The sequence below is a fragment of the Akebia trifoliata genome, chromosome 3 (assembly GCF_017979445.1).
Source record: "Akebia trifoliata isolate Shusen 1 chromosome 3, ASM1797944v1, whole genome shotgun sequence".
Lineage (NCBI taxonomy): Eukaryota > Viridiplantae > Streptophyta > Magnoliopsida > Ranunculales > Lardizabalaceae > Akebia > Akebia trifoliata.
Window position 1 is genome coordinate 37640080 of NC_141377.1, and position 21535 is coordinate 37661614.

A 21535-nucleotide genomic window follows, 5' to 3' on the forward strand; every position below is an offset into this window, starting at 1 on the left:
GAATTGGTCTGGTGGGATTGAGTCGAATCGGTTTGAGCGGCTCAAAGCCTCAAACTGGACTAACGTACACCGATCCCATCCCAAAATCTGATTTTAGACCTTATTTTCGTTCTGTATCGCGTCTCGTGATTCTCTCCTTCGAACGACTTTTACGAGATTTATTTATTTATTTTTCTTACAGATCTCTGAACGAGAAACATGAAGAAGAAGATCTTGATGATGGGTTCGCTTGATCTGCTACGAAACTTCACTTTTTGTTATTTTGAAATTATTTTCTATCAATCTGAGCCGTCATCGTCTCTAAACTCTAGAGTTATATTGGACACCAAAATATTCTACAGTGGTGGACCCTAATTAGTATCTTTGACCCGGCTGTTGTGGTCTTTTTCACACCGAGAGAGAGAGAGAGAGAGAGACTCGGCGTCCCAGTCTTCGCTCCAGTCTTCGTTCACTTGAGACTTAAGAGTTGAGATCAGTAAGAGAAACACAAACGAAACGATAGTCGAGCCAATTTTCATTCTGTTATTTGTAATCCTTTCAGTTTTCTAACGAGATCGGATTTGGATTTGGATTTCGATTCGGTTGGCGTTTTCTTCGTGAAAAATAGTGGATAATTTGTTCTTCTCTGCCATTAAAACGATGATCTATGGTTTTTCAATGTGTTTTAAACTGGAATTTGTTATTTTGGATCTGAAAAAACCATTAATGAAGTAAACTCAAAGGAGAATTTTTTTTTAGTGGAGAAGCATGAAAAACATGGACGATCAAAAGATCGTGACTTCGGTTCTGCTCTTGTTGATCCTCGTGTGTCATCCACTGAGATCGATTTACGCAAATGAGGAAGGCAAGTTATTTGCTATGTTTAGTTTTTATTTTTTTTCGAAATTTATCCCAAAACCTGCAAATTTGGTAATTTAAAGAACATATTAGGATATTTAAGTTCCCAAGCTTTCTAGATGTCCCTTCTGTATCTCTAATGGCTTCACCTGGTAAATTGAAAATACACCAATTGTTTGGTTAATAGTATCTTGGTTTTGAGATTATTTACATTTTTATCCCTGAATATTTGTGAGTGGAGTTCTTATGCTTGAATTTTTTAACAGGTGATGCATTGGGTAACTTAAAAAACAACTTAAACGATCCTACAAACGTCTTACAAAGTTGGGATACTACACTTGCGAATCCCTGCACATGGTTTCATATTACATGCAACCTTGAGAACAAAGTTATAAGGATGTACGTAAGCAATTGTCCATAACTTTTGCAATATTAAATGCTTATGATTGGTATAGCATACATGGTGGTGAATGTGATTATCTTCACTTGTCTTGTTTTAGTGATCTTGGAAATGCGGCCTTGTCCGGTCAACTGACTTCACAACTTAGTTCACTTACAGATTTGCAGTACTTGTAAGTATTGCTATATCCTACATATGTTTGTGTGTTTTCACCTTCATTTTTAGAATTCCTTGCATTTTCGTAGCAATTATTTGGACTCTATGTTTATGTTGAACTTTAAAAGTTCATATCCATTCCTAGTGCTGAAAGATATGGGAATCCTTCAAATTTAGTGTGAATAAATGTCGTATAAAAGTTCATTTTACAAGATAGTTCTTCAATTATTTCAAAGGTGGGATGATAAATAATATGGGAATTTGCGGGTAAGTGTATTTACTTATCTATGCTTGCTTTTCCATGTTAATACATGCTTTATTATAGTATGTCAACTAAACATTTTTTCCCTTCATCCATAGTTTTCCATTTTTTCCCCTTTTCTTATCAATGTATCGAGGCTTATGTTTTATGCAACAAGGACACAAACATGTGTCAGTGTTCGACATGGTTCAGAGGTATCTGACACGGTGGCTACACATTGACTTAAAAAAGAAGTAGATTTTTAATATCAAACTGGAGGGAGAAAATGCCTCCGTTTCCTCAAGATTCTCCCTCAACAACGCAAATCCTCAGTCTTTGATTCTAAACATACAATCACACATGTGCACACAAAAATCCAAAAAATAGAGGAGAGACAAGAGAATCATGAGAATTTTTTTAACAAGGTTCGTTACCCCAAGCCGAAAACTACATCCTCAAGCTCTAGAGAGACCCAATCTACTATTTCCTTGGATTGCAAATAATAAAATATAAGCTAGGCTACCTACTTCTTCCCTTCTTTGTCTCATTTGTATTTTTTCTCAGGTATGGGTAGTTTAATACTAATTGAATGCTTTCAAACGCTCGTGGTTTTTTTGTGAACAATTAGGTCACATTAATGCCTTCATACATCCGTGGAATTTTTTGGACAATTATTTTATGCTTTAATATGCTCGGAATTTTGTAGAAAATTAATGCCAATGGTATTTGTCGTAGTCTATCAACGCGGGGAGTTCGATTCTAATCGGATTGTATTTTGTTACTCAAAGAAACTCCTCAATTGAGGGAATGATTTTTTTACTTCACTTCAAAGAACCCTTAGAAACTCAAAACATTTGGTCATCTGTAGAGAGGGTGAGACCTGTTTCCTACAAAAAAGGTGAAACCATAAGCAGCTCGGAACGCGTGGTCACTCGCCAAGGGGGTGAACCCTTAGCAACTCAGACGATTTGTTGCGTCCAAAGGGTTGGTAAACCCTATGCAACTTGGAGTGTGCATGGTCACCTTCCAAAGGGGTGAACCATTTGTAGCTCGAGTGACTTATTACCTACAAAGGGAACCCTGTGCAACTTTGATTGTACACTCACCTGCCACGAGGGTGAGTCCTTAATTGCTCAGAAGACCTACTATTTGCAAAAGAAGGGAGCTTTGTGCAACTTAGAGTGTATGTTCACCTACCATGGGGATGAACTCTTAATTACTTGGATTTCCCATTGCCTACAAAAGGGGCGAAGTTTGTACAATTTGTAATTATTGTCAGTTGCCAAGGGGATGAACCCTGTTTAACTCAGAGTGTGATCATTTTCCAAGGGATGGACCCTTAACAAGAAGAACAACATGTTGTTTGCGAAGGAAGTGAACCTTATATAGCTTAGAGTGCATGCTCACTTACCAATGGGGCAACCGTTAATAGCTCAGACGACTTGTTGCCTACAATAGCGTGGTGAACCATTAGTTGCTTGGAGTGCATGGTCATTTTCCACAGGGGAGAACACTTGGCATCTTGGATGACCTGTTGTCTGCAAAGGGGGTTATCCCTAAGTAGCTAAGAATGTACGTTCACATGAAAATGGGATAAACACTATGCAGCTCGGGCATCTTGTTTCTTGCAAAGGGGTGACCTTGTTAAATTTTGGCAATCAGAGGGGAAGTTCTTGTTTTTTTTCCCCTCCAATATTGTTGAAGGCACCTTAAGCGTTTGATCAAAGGCCAAGTAGAAAACCTTAGTTTAACTTGAGAGCAATCACGAATTCTTTTCTTGATGTAGTGATGCTACTTTTTTTGGATCCTACTATAGATGCATGGAGATATGCCTCGGTTAAGATCAACATATTAGCATGGTGAAGAGTTCGGTTGTCATGTCATCTAAAATGATTAGATATGGTAGTTTTTGCGACTCGGCTTTGACCGAGGCTTGGTCGTAGAAGCATGTTAGAAATTTAAATTTACTCTGCTTGCAGCAAAGATGAAAGTGGACGTATCATAGCTTGTTTTTTTTGATAAATTCCCACAAATGATGTCAAATTGTTGTACATGCCATTGATTCTTTGAGATTCTTCAATGACAACCATGATTCTTGGATGCGAAATGCACCACCACATGCCCACATACACATTAATCTAGAATACACACATAAATCCAAAAGAAATGCAAATACGGGGCAAAATAAGAGACAAGCAACGCCGAATTTTTCCTCAAGGTTTGTCATCTTAAACTGATGACTGTGTCCTAGGAATCTATAGTGAGCCAATCCACTATTTTCAGACACCACTCGGAGGTTTAAGCCTCCCATCTAAACTCCCACAAAGAAGGAAAATATAATAATGAAATAATTGATATTGCCAAAATCATTTTCACAACAAAATAAATTGGAGCTAATAAATAAAATAATTTATCAAGCTTGAATTCCTCATTAACCTTCCTCTATGTTATTTCCTCTTGTGGGTCTCCTTCCAGACTCAAATTTCTGGGGCATTTGTTAGGAGATTAACTAGCAGATTTCTTAATGAAAAGAGCAGGATATCAATGAAGCCATCATCAACATTATTAGCTTCTTGTTTTTCCGGTGCAAGTTGTTTAAAGAGTTTAAGATCTTCCCTATATGGATTTCTTGTTTAGGTGGGATTTTGTGAGTAGAGATTCTTAGTTTGTTCTTATGTTATTTATTTATTTCTTTTTGTCACATACATGCCATGATTCTTGGAGGTGAAACGCACCAACATTTGCCCACATACACACATTAATCTAGAATATGCACATAAATCCAAAAGAAATGGACATACAGGCAAAGATAAGAGAAAAGTATCACCGAATTTGTCCTCGAGGTTCTTTGTCTTAAACTGATGACTATGTCCTAGGGATCTATAGTGAGCCAATCCACTATTTGGAGACGTCACTCGGAGGTTTAAGCCTCCAATCTAAACTCCCTCAAAGAAGGAAAATATAATAGTGAAATAATTGATACTGCCAAAATCATTTTCACAACAAAATAAATTAGAGTTAATAAATAAAATAATTTATGAGGCTCAAATCCCTCATTAATCTTCCTCTATGTTATTTCCTCCTGTGGGCCAGTCTCGGTTTTCTGGGGCATTTGGTAGGAGAGGATCAAGCAGGTTTTTTAATGAAAGGAGCTGGATATCAATGAAGCCATTATCAGCATTATTAGCTTGTTTTTCCGGCACAGGTTGTTTAAAGAGTTTAAGATCTTCCCTGTAAGGATTTCTTGTTTAGGTGGGATCCTGTTAGTAGAGAGATTCTTAGTTTGTTCTTATGTTATTTATTTTCTTTTTATGCTTTGCTTCTTTTTTCTTCTAAGGTGGTCCTCTCGATCACCTTCTCTTGTTTCTTTTTTTTCTTCTATAAAAAAAGAGACAGTTTATCGGTTGAAGGATTCAAGATGTGCAAGAAAATGTGTAAACAAGTTTCTGAATCTTTTGTTTTGTGATCGATGCGGCACCGTATGCTGGATTGCTCATATAATTGTACATATCTCATATTCTTTTTAAATATATATATATTGTGTGCAAAAATTAATAATTACATTGTACAACATTTTAGTTCTTTATTCTGAGGGGAGCTTTATGTGAGACATTTTTAGGAATTACTAACGTTGAAAATAAGGTGGTATATGTTTTAGAAACAGAAGTTTGCATAAGGTTATTTTTAAGAAGTTATTGTATTGTTTTGTTTTACAATGCTACTGTTTTGATGTACAAAGCATTGATTTTGCTTTTTTGTCCTTCCTTTGTATAGGGAGCTCTATAGTAATAACATATCTGGACGAATTCCTGCTGAACTTGGGAACCTGAAAAAATTGGTGAGCTTGGATCTCTACATGAATATGTTCACTGATCATATGCCAGACACATTGGGCAAACTGAAGAACTTGCGTTTCCTGTATGAAAACTAAACCTTCACCTCATTTTCTAGAATATATTATTATTAGTTTATTTCCAATACTTCTTGTATGATGTTAACGAGGAGGTTTCCCACTATGGAACCAACATATAGGTTGGACAGAGCATTTCTCAAGTCTTGGTTAGTATAGTTGCTTTGCATATTGCAGAGTTATTGGCCTCTCATCCCTAGGAGCTTTTATCTTGGCCAAAAATTCCTCGAGGGAGGTTTTATCACAAGGATTACTTCAGGCACAGAGAAGTTCATGGTTTACAAGCTTGATTAAATTAGAATTTATGATAGATGGCAATGTTGTATCTAATAATATATTTTGTTAGTCATCCTCATCATATATTTTATCCCAATTATTCAGGTTGAGAACATGAAGTGTTCATCAATTCAGTTTTAGTTTAGCTCATATCTTTTTAAGGAACATGACTTAAAGATCGTTTCTTGAACCTCAATCCACTTTCTCTCTTTTGGTATCTGAAGTTATTTTTTGTGAAAATCTTTTGGTCATCTGGACATCCATACTAAATTTCAAAATGAGTGGTGGAGATAACCTATATAGCCATAATTTCCCTAATGACAAATGTTGGTAGGTTCAATTTAGAAGAAACTGTGAATTAACAACATGATTAGGACATAAGACTTCTGGGGAATGATTAGGTGACATCTTATCATAAACAGTTTATACCTGTTTGATAACTCTATTTTATGAGTATTTTATATCTTTGTCCTTTTTAGTCTTTTCTACTTATTAGACCTTGTAATCACCTTTAAAGTCTAATTAGGGCTTAGTAATTAATCAATTAAGATTTCTCTCAATTCAATTTGGTATCAAAGTTTATCTCCATCACTCCCCCCCTCCCACCTCCGTCACTCCCTTTTTTCTTGTTACAAACTCCATCGTCCCTCTTCTCCCTTACATCCATCTTCAACACCTCCGGTCTTAGATTCAAACATCACCCCTACAAGGGTTTTTTATTGCACCATGCAATAGGAGTTTTAGAATACATTGCAGCCTAAGGTAACATCACAGTTGCTTTTTTTTTTTTTTTGTGGCTGTTAAGTCAAACGATGGCCATTGGACCATCCATAGAGACTTGTGGCTACAGCCCCTTGGCTGTTTGACACCTACGTGACCTACGATAACAATAGTGGTGCTGTTTGGGAGCTATGATCACAGTAGGTGTAAATGTAACAACAAGAAGTTGTTATTTGAAGCATATGGCAGCGGCAAAACTGCTCCTTGGTGCCCTACGATTGAACTAATGGCTGCTCTTATCACATTTAGCAGCGTTTGATCACCTTCCACACCTTTTCGATCGTGTATTGCCATCTTTAGAGTGCTGTGATCAGTTTTCTTTTTTAAATTCTCTTCAAACCAAACACATTGACTCTTTGATGGCCTTCGAGACATCTTCCTCGATCTCCAGTAATAGTGATGGATTGGACGGTTTTCCCTCTCATTCGACTAATTTTCCAGGCATCCAAATTACCACCTTGAAATTATATGGTCCTAATTATCTTCTTCGGGCACGATCGGTTGAAATGTTTATTGGTGGAAAATGAAAGATTGATTATCTCACAGGGACTGATAAACAACCTATACCGACCGACACTACTTACCCCCAATGATATGTTAATGACTCTATGGTCCGTTCTTGGCTGGTTACATCTATGCAACCACATATTATGGCTGGTTTTATGTTCTCCAAGACTGCAAAATAGATATGGGATTCCACAAAGAGTATCTACTTGCAATGTCAAAACAATGGTCGGATTTTTAACTTAGAGATGAGATTTCCCGCCTCTCACAAGATGACTCTTCAGCCACCACCTATATATCACAGCTACGTGCTCGATGGGAAGAGTTGACCTTTTATTCATCGTCCTATGCTTGATGAGGCATTATATGCATCGATTCTAGATAAGAATCATGTTTTTTAGCTTCTAGCCGGTCTTCGGGATGAGTTTGAGTATGCAAGAGTTCATTTACAGACTCCGTATTCTTATGTCTTAGCTGATAAGAGTCGTCGTACAACTGTCCTGCCCCATTCTTCTGGAGACCACTCTGTTATGTTTGCTCGCATACCTTCTCTTCAACCTCCCAGCAGATTTCTACCTACAAGTCAGCGACATAAGTATGATCATTGTGGAAAGTTGGGGCAAGTGAAGGCTTGTTGCTATGCTCTTCATGGTCGTCCTAATCAGCAACGTCAACTGTCTGACTAATCCTCAGTTCATGTAGTCTCTTAGTCGACTTCTGATCAGGCTCTCCCTTCAGCTAGTACTTCCTCTTCAGAGTCGGTATCTATGTCCCAGGCTGAGCTTGACAAGTTCAGGCAATTCTTCAATCAGATGGAGACTTCATTTCATTTGGTCTCTACTTCCGCTCATTTAGGTACCTTTGCATCTGCACACAGTGTTTCCACCACTTCCTCACTATGAATCATTAATTATGGTGCTTTAGATAAGATGACCGGTATGTCCTCCCTGTTCCAAATCTATAGTGCTTGTTCTGGTCATTGCAAGATTCGTCTTGCTGATGGTTCTTTATCTTCTATCGCTAGTCAAGGTTATTTTTCTGTTACACCTTCTCTAACATTAATTAATACATTGCATGTTCCTCAACTTACTACTAATCTTATCTCTGTTACTAGTATTACCAAACATTTGAATTACAGTGTAATCTTTGTGGGAAGGTATGTCGATTTCTCAAATCTCTGTATGGCCTGAAATAGTCTCTGCGAGCTTGGTTTCATCGTTTTTCAAAAGTTATTTTGTTTATGGGATTCACCAGATGCCACTCAGATCATACTTGTTTTGTTCATTGAGGATTGGATGGTCGTTGTGCCATTGTGCTAGCGTATGTAGATGATATTATCTTGACAGGAGATGATACATAGTGAATTGACAAGGTAAAGATGATATTGGGGTGCCTTTGAGGTTAAGGACTTAGGTCCTTTCAAGTATTTTTTAGGGATAGAGGTAGTCCGCTCACGATGTGGTATTTCGTTATGTCAACGCAAATACACATTGGATCTTTTTCAGGACATCGGTATACTTGGTTGTCGTCCTGCCTCTTCCCCAATGGATCAGAATCTTCGTCTTCATGTTGAATCTGGGGAACTTTTATCTGATCCTTTATCTTACCAGAGACTCGTAGGCCGTTTGATCTATCTGACTAACACGAGACCGAATTTGACCTTCGCGGTTAGTGTAGTCAGTCAGTTTATGCATGCTTCGCGTACCTCTTATCTTGATGCCGTGTATCGTATCTTTCGCTACTTGAAGTCTCATCCTAGTCTAGGCCTATTCTATTTGTATACTGCTCAGCCACATTTGTCCTGTTTCACTGATGCTGATTATGTGGGTTTTCTTACAGATAGGAGATCTACCTCTGGTTTATGTACTTTCTATGGTGGTAACCTTATCTCATGGAAAAATAAGAAACAGAGTGTTGTTTCTCGTTCTTCTGCTGAAGCTGAGTATTGTACTATGACTCTTGGCACATGTGAGCTTCTTTGGTTTAGATCTTTGCCGTTAGAGTTGGGATTCCTTATTGTTGGTTCCTCTTCGTTGTTTTGTGACAACAAATCTGCTGTCATGCTTGCATCCAACTTAGTCCTTCATGAAAGGACTAAGCACATCGAGGTTGATGTTCACTTTCTCAGGGAGAAAGTTCGATCTGGTGCACTTGAGACTGTCTTTGTTTCTTCTTCAAATCAACTAGCCGATATGCTTACGAAGTCTGTTGGACCTTCTGCTACTAATTCTCATCTTGCCAAGCTGGGCCTAGTTGATATATTTTCCTCAGCTTGAGGGGGAGTATTGGAAATATTAGAACAGTTAGTTTCAGTTTCTCTAATATTAGTTTATTTCTATTCTTTCTTTGTAAGGACATATTTGTCCATTCACTTATTATTGGTTATATATATATATGTCAAGCTCTCATTATGAGACTTGAATTTTCTCTTCTAAAATTCTTTTTGACCACTATTTGCGTTTTTTTTTCTATTGCTGCTATTCGAGGATAACCCCTTTTTCAGTTAGATGTCAAGAATGCATTTCTTAATGGTGATCTTCTAGAAGAAGTCTATATGGTCCAACCTCTTGATTTTCTTGCAATGGCCTTCTTTGGTCATGTCTGTTGTCTCTGCTGTTCTCTCTATGGACTGAAGCAGTCTTCTCACGCATGGTTTGAGCGCTTTACTAAGGTAATGTTTCAGTTTGATTTCCATTAGAGTTCTACTGATCATACCCTTTTCCTACGTCACTCCCAGGGAAAAACTGTCGCTCTGATTGTTTATGTAGATGATATTGTCCTTACTGGAGATGATGGTGATGACATTGCAGTGGTAAAATCTCACTTAGGACGTCAATTTGATATTAAGGACTTTGGAAATCTTCGTTATTATTTGGGCATTGAGGTTGCGTGGTCCCATTCTATTATCTTTATCTCTCAACGTAAATATGTTATTGATTTACTCAATGAGTTTGGTCAGCTTGATTCTCGTCCTACCAATACTCTTATTAAGTAGAATCATAGGTTGGGTAATTCTGAGGAGGAGTGCTTGCCAGATATTGGCCATTATCAGCTTTTTGTGGGAAAGTTGATCCACTTATTTATGACTTGTCTCAACATTGCCTATGCTGTTAGTGTTGTAAGCCAGTTTATGCACTCTCCTCGCACATCTCATCTTACTGCTGTCTATCGTATTCTTAGATATGTTAAGGGATATCCTGGTTGAGGTATTTTGTTCAGTAATTATAGTCATCTTTGCGTTGAGGTATGGACTGATGCAGATTATGTTGGTTCAGTGACTGACGGTCCACTTCTGGTTACTGTACTAAAGTTGGAGGTAACTTGGCGTTGTAAGAATGCAAGATATGGTTTCTCGGTTCAGTGCTGAGTCAGAGTACAGAGTTATGACACTTGGAGTGTGTGAGTTGTCGTGGCTCTAGACCTTACTAACTGATTTGTTTCTTCCAGTGACGACCCCCTTCTTACTATATTGTAATAATAAATCAATTATTACCATAGCAGCAAATCCGATTCAGCACGGCAGAACGAAGCACATCGAAGTTGATCAACATTTCATTAGAGAAAAGATTGTTTCTGGGCAGATTTGTACTCCTTTTGTTCCTACATCTTAGCAATTTGTTGATATTCTTATTAAAGGTGTTAGCAAAAATGCCTTTGAAGGTGTCTTGTCCAAGTTGGGTGTTGCTGATATCCACGCACCAACTTGAGGACGTGTTGAATAACTCTATTTTATGTCTTTGTCTTTTTTAGTCTTTTCCACTTATTAGACCTTATAATCACCTTTAAAGCCTAATTAGGGTTTAGTAATTAATGAATTAAGATTTCTCTCAATTCAATTATACCCGATGACGTAAAGAGTTTGAAATGAAGCTATGATTCTCAAATGTGGTGCAGTCTCATTATTTCGATGTGATCAGACAATTTTACTGATAAAAATGTTTTATGCTTCATTTTGTTGAAGATGACCCGAGTGTTCCTTGCAAATAAATCATTATGATTGCCTTATCCCAAATATTTGGGGTCGCCAAAATGAATCCCACAATTCAATTATATCTAAAGCTGTATGGTGTGTTAAAATTAAGACTCTATTTTCCAATAACCTTATGTTCCATCTTTTTATTCAAAAAGTAAATCTTTTCTGATTTAATTTGAAGTTGTGAGAACTATTTAAAATAAATATCCTGGATGCAGCCATGCCGCTGCTATTGAAAAATGCTACCTCACCCCCATGGAAATAGAAAAAAAGGTTAATTGTCATGAGGAGACGATGAACAAAAGGGAGGGAAACTAAAATTGAATTTCTAAAGAAAATTGTCCGAAAATTTCCTTCTTTGATTTTAAAATGCAAATTTTCCTTTTCTTGAACTAATATTGAAAGACTACTACTTGAAGTCAAAATTTTTTTTTTCCATACATTGCATGGGTTGAAATTCAAGTTGCCAGTGAATTGACTTCTTGGTGCAAATCTGAACTTTTTTTCCAATATATGCATGTATGTATACATGACATATTAGATGCATTCATTATCATTTTGCTCTTTTGGGACTAATTGAGTTCTGCTGGAATTTATGGGGAAGGACAGCCGGCTTAACAACAACAACCTGTCGGGTTCAATCCCGTTGTCCTTAATTGACGTCTATAGTCTACAGGTCTTGTGAGTATCCAGTTGATCTCCCTTTTTTTTTTCTCATTTAGAAATCGGTCTCGTTTATTTTTTATTTCATCTTGAAGGTACGGGTTTGTCTGCTAGAAGCTGTTATTAATGTTTTACATTGTGGCATGCAGGGATTTGTCGAACAACAATCTATCAGGAGAGGTTCCAGTCAATGGTTCCTTTTCACTATTTACTCCCATCAGGTCAGTTGCAGAAAAGTTATGTGAAATGAAGTGGCTTTGGATAACTGATTGCAAGTGGTATATTGATTGTTGGTTCCTTGTCTTATTGTAGTTTTGATAATAATTCGAATCTCTGTGGCCCAAATACTAAGAGGCCATGCAAAGGATCTCAATTTTCTCCACCTCCTCCATTTAACCCACCAACATCAGCTTCTTCACGTAAAGGTAAATTTATTTTTAATTTTCTTCTTATTTGGTAATTCATAATTGTATATTAGTTGATGTTCATATTTTGTACTATTGTGTTTTTGTCACTCCTTGAGATTCTAACACATACTCATGGGTATGTGTGTTAGGATTTTTGGGCATGACAATGGTTTTCACACCCCAAAATTCTTTCACGAAATCATGGGGATGCGTGCTAGGATTTTGGGGTGTGATAGCTTTCCCAACTTGTCAAGAAAATCCAGTCTGATTCTTTCCAGGTTTTGTCTTCCTCAATTATTTTTCGTTACCTCTTTTTGGTACATTTCAATGGTTTCCAGATGAAATGGATGGGTGATCATAAATTTTGGGTTTGACAACCTCAAAAATCGAAAGGATTACTGGGGTGGGGGGGTTACATGCCATTTCTTGGTTATGAGTTATTCAGAGTACATGAAAGGATCAAACTGTTATATACTATTTGTTCAATGTCAGATTTTAGATCTCGCACTGGACCTTTTGCTGGAGTAGTGGCTGCTGGTGCTGCTTTACTGTTTGCTGCTCCTGCAATTGGGATTACATGGTTGTATCTACGGAAGGCACAACAGCGTTTCTTTGATATACCAGGTTAGTATTTAATCCTATTGAGTAGTAAATTGAAACCTTATATTGTGGAATGTATTATAACTTGTTTACATCTCTTTTGAAGGCGAAGTGGATCCCGAACTTCATCTTGGCCAGCTTAAAAGGTTTTCTCTACGAGAATTAGAAGTTGCAACTGATAATTTTAGCAACAAAAATATTCTGGGTAAAGGTGGATTTGGTAAGGTTTACAAGGGACGCTTAGTCGATGGTACAGTTGTTGCAGTAAAACGACTAAAAGAAGAGCGTACGACAGGTGGTGTGCTTCAGTTTCAGACAGAAGTAGAGATGATAAGCATGGCTGTGCATCGTAACCTCCTTCGTTTACTTGGTTCTTGCATGACCCTGACTGAACGGCTGCTTATATATCCCTACATGTCTCATGGAAGTGTTGCGTCACGTTTAAGAGGTACAACATAGTAGCCTTTCTATTCATTCTTGTTCGCAGTAATTCCTTACTTGTGTTACATGAATTCATTCTCTTGTAGAACGCCCACCAGCCGAACCCCCACTTAATTGGCCAACTCGGAAGCGTATTGCATTGGGATCTGCAAAAGGGCTCTCCTATCTGCATGATCATTGTAAACCAAAGATTATTCACCGTGATGTGAAAGCGGCAAATATTTTATTAGATGATGAATTTGAGGCAGTTGTGGGGGATTTTGGGCTGGCTAAGCTTATGGACTACAAGGATACCCATGTGACCACCGCTGTAAAAGGCACAATTGGACATATAGCACCGGAATACCTCGCCACGGGAAGGTCTTCAGAAAAAACTGATGTTTTTGGGTACGGGATCATGCTTTTAGAGCTTATAACTGGACAGAAAGCATTTGATCTTGCTCGTCTTGCGAACGACGAAGATATTATGTTGCTCGACTGGGTATGCACATACTGCTTTCCTACATATTGGTATACTGCCTTTGCATATATATTGGTTAGGTTGATTATAAAATTATCTGACTCGTGTACTCTCACAGGTGAAAGAACTTCTGAAAGAGAAGCAATTGGACAAGTTGGTTGATACCGATTTGGAAAACAACTATGATGAGGTTGAACTGGAGGAGGTGATCCAGATTGCACTGCTCTGCACACAAAACTCACCTATGGATCGGCCCAAGATGTCAGAAGTGGTAAGAATGATTGAAGGTAAAGGCTTGGCAGAGAAATGGGAGGAGTGGCAGCAGAAGGAGGTGGTTCTGCCGGAGGTTGAGCCCCCCCCACAATGGATCACTGAATGGGTAGTCGACTCTACCCCTAACCTCAATGCTGATGAATTGTCTGGCCCGAGATGACATCGTCACAATTGATCGTTATCATCCAAAGATTTGGGGTCGTTGCAACAACGGATTGAATTGGAAAACTAAATGAAAAAGAAAAAGTATTCCCCACTTCTCCATTTCCATATTTTTCTTTTTTTTTTTCTCATCTTATTAGTCTTCTGTAAGCCCATCTTTGTATCCAAAAATGAAATCTATCATATATGAGCATTCAAATCTGTGTTTGTGCTGCCCATTTACTTCTGCCATTATTTGGTCATGTTGTAACGTGAAGGGAACAAATGTATGCCATTTTTCGTTCTGTTTCTACTCTAAACAGAGCTACATGCGTAGGACTCAAGACTCAAGACGCACTATCAAGGTCAAGCATCAATTCTTTAAGGTGATCATAACCATCAAATCACTATAGAAGTTTTTACCTGTTGTTAAAAAATAAACTACTTTGGATGGCATCAGGTGACCTGACTTTCGACCTTGTAGATTTGTATAGAGGACCATGATAATGGTGGGTCAGATTCCCATCTTAAGAGCCTCTCCAATGGTAATGCTATATCTGTCTCATTTCATTTTAACTTTTTAAGACAATAAAGTATATAAAAAAAAAAAATCATATTTGGCATGGGCCTCTCTTATGCTTATTCTAAAAAAAAATAAAAAATAAAAAATATCATTAATATGTTTTGAACGGTAATTTGGTAAAATAAAATAAATGATATTTTTTTATTTGTTGGACGACAATTTGGTAAAAAAAAAAAAGAATAATTCTAAAGAATCTTTTATAACTTAAAAGACACTTTAACAAATTTTGTGATGATTTTAGTATATATTGTATTCGAGACTTTTTGTTCGAGTGCGAGTGCATCTATGGGTGGGCGTTTCAAAATTTGTAATTGCCATACCAATTTGAATCACCGTTTGCAAATGTTGTGAGGTAGTGTTTGAAACCATGTTTGGATCTCGCTGCATTTGAACTTCAAATTAGCTTTTGGTAGAGCACTTCCCATTTGGACGAAGTGAGAAGTCAGCGTGATTGGCTCCAGCTCAGCTCAAGTGGCACAACTTAAACAATAAATACAATTAATATTGATAAACAATTTATATGTTAAACAACAAAATAATTACAAAAAACTTTTAAAATATATAAGTAGTGTAAGACCTTCATCTTAGGTTCAAATCCCTTGAATAAAATAAATAATGTGTAATGATTTTTTAATACAATAGACAATCAAATAAAATAAAATGTTTCTATATTTATATTTTATACAATTGGAAACAAAAACAACTCTTTTATGGTAAAAATATATTTAAAAAAAAAATTTTGATTTTAGCAATAAAAATTTCGGTTTACCCGAATAGAAATTGAACCCCAAATTTTTGGTTCAGATCGATTTTGGGTCCTACCTTGGGAACAAAACTCGAACTTGAAATTTTTGGTTTGGTTTCAACCATACCCGATCTGAACCCGAAAATTTGATTCGGTTCGGTTATACCCGAATGTACATCTCTAGGTCAAACCAATAGTCTTAATGAGTTAGGCTAATTTGACTAACTTAGTAAGATTTGAAATCTTACTACTGGTCATTTGACTTCAATGGATTGCTGCATTGGCAATCCAACACCACACCCTTCTAGATTTCATCTTAAAACACAGATTATAAAAAATTAAAGTAAAATACATTTCCAAGCCTCGGAAAATGAATGAGGACCAAACTCCCAAATTTAAAATTAAAATTCAACGTTGAAGAATTTTTTAAAAATATTTTTTAATTAAAAGAAAAAAATTGCTGTTGAAAAACTCATGTAAAGTAAAAGAGGTGAGATCATGCATTTTTGGTAGTTCAAAACTTTCCTTAAGGTGGAGGCCCTTAGAGAAAAAGTTCTTGCTATCAAATTTATTAACACCCAAAAGTAATATAATATTTAGAAATAAGTCTCTATTCCAGGGTCCATCAAATAATTTTTTTTTTGTTTTTTTTGTTGTGTTAGCAGCAGATCAAAAAAAAAAAAAAAAAAAAATTTATTTAGGTAAGGCACTGATTTCCATGCAAAGCTATTTGGACATCTTGAAGACAAAATCTATTGAGATTTTGGCATTTATGGAGGGTCCTACCAAACATTTCTTTTTAACCACCTAGAATTACATGATACATCAGATTGCTAAGGTAATCGAATCACATTTGATCTAAAATTTGTGTACCGAATTGTGTCCACATCAGTTATATAGTGTAATATTTCAATTAAAACCTTTTAAGACTTAAGATTTTTATATTAATAACTTTCACAAGTTAAGGCTTCAGCCCCCAACTCTTTTAAATTGGCATTTTATCATTACATCTTATCAAGATCGAAACACCCCCTTACCCTTGCCAATTTTATCTTGTGAGTTGTTACCTACACCTGAACTTTACTACGTAGTAGTTGGTACAAACAGTTTTACACAAAATTTCTCATTGAAACTTATTTCGTCATATTTACACGCATATTCATTCTTCATGAAATTTTGACTATAGGTATTTTGCTCTCTCCTTCCTTTTTACACCTTTAAGCTATCGGTTTATTAGTCATCCCTCCATTGTTACATGATTAATAGCAACAAAATTTCATTATTAAGTAAATAAACTCCATTTTTACTTAATGAAACTTCTTGTATTAACTTCAACCTCCATATTTGCAAGGTTACCTGCAGTCCCAATCTTCCGAAGAAGAATATCACCTTCATTCACAACTTCTCGAACAAAATATAATCGAACATTGATATGCTTTGTTCGTGAATGATGAACTTGGTTCTTTGCTAAACAAATTGCACTCTGACTGTCGCAGTAGACCTCAACGTACTCCTAAACAATTCCCACCCAAGTCCTCAATCAACACACATAGCCAAATGGCCTCTATTACTGCCATGTTTTCTACATCAGCAACAGACAAAGAAACTGTTGACTATAATGTCGATCTCCAACGCACCGATCCTCTAGCAAAAGTAAAGATGTATCTTATAATTGACTTGCGTTTATCCAAATCACCAGCATAGTCTGAATTCACATATCCAACCACGTGTTGACTAACCATATCATTCCTCTCAAAGATCAACCCAACATCTATTGTGCTGTGAATGTATCGTAAGATCCACTTAATTGTCAACAAATGTCCTTTACCTAGATCATGCATATACTTACTCACCATAATATACATTAATGCACCAATTGCATTCGCATATGGAATCCGAGTCACATATTCATGCTCCTTACTTGTATGCGAAGACAATGAGCCATTAAACTTGAAATGAGGAGTTAAATGTGTACTCACCGGCTTTATTTTGTCATCCATACCGAATCTTTGTAGCACTTTCTTCAAATACCATGTTTGTGTCAAACAAACTATTCCCTTCACTTTATCCCTTTTAATTTTCATATCAAGTATTCTTTTAGCTTTCCCAAGGCCCTTCATTTCAAATTCATTTTGCAACTAAGTCTTCAACCTATCAATCTTCACTTTACTTGTGACGATCTCAAAATACTAACACAAAATCTCATGTCAAATCTCGATGTACTAGGTAGTGTCTCGAGACTTCGAAATGATTTCCTTTGTTTATATTAGCATTTCAAGACACTCAAATATCTAGTAAACTATATATATCATATCCTGTATATATATACACACTTAGAATAACAACAGCGAAAGTCTATATACATTTAACAACGTAAGGTATATCAAAGTGTAGAAGAAGTAAAAAATATACAAGATTTAACAAGATCTTCTTTCTCTAACAAAAATCCTAACATTCAATCAAAATCTATATTACAATTTGGACGAATTAGCATCGCTAGTGGGTATAGCCCCAATGTTCACCAGACAAAGGACTTTGGTCGTCTATTTAACCCACTAAGTAATCCTCACCAGAGTGCTCTACACCGACCTCATCAAGTACAAAACTTAAAATTAAAAAAATGATAAAGAAATGGTGAGTAACAAAGGTTACCCAGTAGATAAACAAATAATTCCTTAATAACCTCTCCTAGCATGAACCAATAAGCATTCTCATAATTTCAATACATACAAGGTTTTACAAGATAAACTACGATTAATTAGTACATATAACTAGGGATGAGCAACTAAATAGTTAAAATTCACATTACATTAATTAGTGATACTCATACTATAACATTTTCTTTTATATACAATTCTAATTGATAAAATTGAAATAATAAACATGATTTTCATTTTATAATTCAAAATAATATAACAGATACATAATACACAATGGAGTAGTCGAATTAAAGAGTTGGGGTTCTGCGATTGGATATCTCTTAGTCGGGACATGATATTCTAATACTTTGCTGGTATTAGTTCATGATTTTATAATCGGTCGATGCAGCTTATCACACTTGGTTGACCATTTATCCAATTTAGGATGGTCGTTTGACGTGACCATAAGCAATAAGTTTTTTTTTGACGTGTCAAGAAGTTTGACTAATATAGATTGTTAGTGATCACTGACTAGCCATCTTCGTCTATGCATGTGATTCTCATTATACATCTCAATTCGTGTATGGCCACATTTACATTACACGTTCATTGAAAAAGATAAAAATGAATAAACCCGGATTTTAATTGTGACGTCACTCTCATACGCGTCTCATACCATGTATTAGTTTGGTTGTCCCTACCGTACATCCTAGGATAATATGTTATTTCGGATGATATGACGGACTATCTTTACAAGTATTCGCAAGCTCTTTAACAGTTTACAAAATAGCTACATATTCATTTCATTTTTTTTCTTTGAAAATGAATAAGAAATTAACATTATAGAGTTGAGAATGAATATCCAGTTTCCTACCATGTAACTGTGATCACTCAACCTACATTAAATAATAATATAAAAATGTAAATAACGCCTTACGCAAATAGAAAATGAATAAACATGCATGTTACATCGTGACAACATAAAGTAAATTACCCTTAGATATCCGCTCATCAACCCATACATATCACCACAATGTAAAATGTAAATATTACCCCTCGGGCGTGATTCTGACATTTTACCGTTTCATTCATTTTTTTTTTTCTAATATCTGCACTTTTTGAACTTTTCGATATTTATTAAATCAATCTCAATTCATTTAATATCAAATTGTTTTTCAACTTTAAAATTTATTTTTATCATTTAAATTGAAAATTTACAAAAATTGGATTAAAACGAGTCCAAGCAAATATCATATAACCAAACTGACGAAAATAATTTGGTGAAATGTCTCACCTACATAATTTGTTATAAAACACAATTAAATAGATCAAACACATATATTTCTCATGAATTTGAAATAAATTAATAAAAATCGAAAGATTTATAAAAATCCTAAATGCATTTTCAAAATCTACGATTACCAATAAATCTTTAGTCGTTAGAATTGAAGAATGTGTGCGAAAATTGAGGTAAATACAATTTGGGGTGCGGATGATTTTTTAAAAGACTAGTGATTTCAAAGATCTCGACGACGATGTCCTTTTTTCCTTTTTCGACGAATGACTATTTGGAATCTAAGTCAATGAAATTTTGGGTTAAAAGGGTTGAAACCCACTTTTTAGTTCGGTTGATTTTTGATGAAAAATGGAGAAGGAGAAGAGAGAGAGAGAAAATAATGGGTTGGATTTGTTTGACGTCGCAGATAATGCTCTTTTCTTCACTGACGGTTTACGGAGTCTTGGTCGCAACAAAATTGGGTTCAAAGATGTTGAAAAAGCCAATGTTTTTAAAACTTCATTTGATTGTTAGTTTTGATAGGTTGGGGAAGATAATGAAAATAAAAAAACTTATTCTCTTATATAAATAGATATTGAAATTAAATTGGTATTTTCAAACTTGTTTTCGTTGTTGACGATAATTTGATTTTTTGGACTCAATTTTTTATAATTTTTTATTGCGGACCTAATGATGAGACTGGATTCTTCTAATTATTACTCTAAAAAATTCACTTTTTTAGCTCCGTTCGACCAAAAAATCAAGGATTTTACAATTTTTATGTTCGAACTTGAATTTGATGCTTACAAGTTAAAGTATGTTTTTCAATTATTTTTACTCTAACGATGAAGTCAAATTTCATTAAAAGTGAACAAAAAAAATTCAAAAGTGTGACCTTATATCCCACTTTTAGACTTTTCTCAAAATTCCACTATCTGATTTTCATCGAAATATGGACTAAAAACTCGGCGTATTACATCACTCTTAGATGCAATGAGCATGTCATATACATATTAGAGTAAGTATATAAAGGAACAATCACAAAACTTGTGAAAATAAACACAATGATCAAAATAATTTCTTGTGTACTTTTGCCCTATCATAAACCAATCAAATCGTTTGTACTACTGCATCAGAGACTATTTTAAATCATACAATGACTTTCTCAATTTACAAGCCCAATTCTCTTTTCCAATAACCTTATACCCATCTGGTTGTGATATGTATATTTTCTCCTCCTGATCACCATGCAAGAAGGTAGTTTTGACATTGAGTTGAGCTAACTTGAGATCAAATTGAGTTTTCAAAACTACTAAAATTCAAATAGAGGAGTGCTTGACAACCAGAAAAAAAAAAAAACTTGATTGTAATTTATCCTTTCCTTCTGCGTATAGCTTTTAGCCACCAATCTGGCTTTGTATTTCACACTGTCATTTCTCATAGAACCTTCTTTCTTGTTGTGTACCATTTACAATCGATTGCTTTCTTTCCTTTTTGAAGCGGTATTAACTCCAAGGTATGAGTTTTGTAAAGTGACTTCATCTCCTCATCCATTCTCTTCTTCCACTCTGCATTTTCTGAAAATTTCAAAGTTTCTTTATAAATAAGGGAAACATCATCATCAACTACTGGTAGTACATAAGCCACGAAGTTCGTAAATCGTGTAGGTTTTCAAATCTCTCTTCTAAATCTATTGACTGCAATAGAATTTGGTTGTGAAGGATCTTGAGCTAGATCATCCTCCTCATCTGAGCATGAGTTCTCACTATCTAGATCATTTATGAGACAGTCAATTGTTTGAACATTCTTTTTGGAACCTTAAGCTCCACCTGTTGCATAACACCATTTTTCACATTTTCCTTATGGGAATCCTTCTGTTTCATTTGATTTATCATATTAGACTCCACAAAGGTAACATCCTTGTTTAAAACAAATTTCTTTGATTCGGGACACCAAAGTTTGTATCCCTTCACATTTGTGCTGAAGCCCAAAAATATAGTCTTCTTGGCTCTAGGATCCAGTTTAGTTTCTTTAATATGAAAATATGTAGGACAACCAAAAATATGCAAACAATCATAATCTGTAGTAGGTTGTCCAGACCAAATTTTTATAGGAGTTTTTCCATTATTTGCAGTTGTAGACAACCTGTTGATGAGATGACATGCATATGTCACTGCTTCAGCCTAAAACACCTTTTCCAATTCAATATTGGATAACAATCAATGCACCT

At 35.7% G+C, this 21535-nt stretch overlaps 1 protein-coding gene across 2 annotated transcripts; it reads left to right on the forward strand.

The window, feature by feature from the left end:
• The first annotated feature begins 164 nt into the window (after window positions 1-164).
• Window positions 165-14284, forward strand: LOC147406746 (LRR receptor kinase BAK1-like). Of its 2 annotated transcripts, XM_086434938.1 has the most exons (12): window positions 165-475; window positions 739-844; window positions 1104-1236; window positions 1338-1409; window positions 5409-5552; window positions 11687-11758; window positions 11890-11961; window positions 12053-12165; window positions 12640-12771; window positions 12854-13195; window positions 13275-13669; window positions 13767-14284. In XM_086434938.1, the coding sequence occupies exons 2-12, from the start codon at window positions 748-750 to the stop codon at window positions 14079-14081; spliced, it is 1887 nt and encodes a 628-aa protein (XP_086291064.1). In that variant the 5' UTR covers window positions 165-475; window positions 739-747; the 3' UTR covers window positions 14082-14284. The 2 variants fall into 2 exon arrangements, with proteins under 2 accessions (XP_086291064.1, XP_086291065.1); XM_086434939.1 differs by lacking the exons at window positions 165-475; window positions 5409-5552 and having other exon boundaries at window positions 499-844.
• Window positions 14285-21535: the final 7251 nt, after the last annotated feature.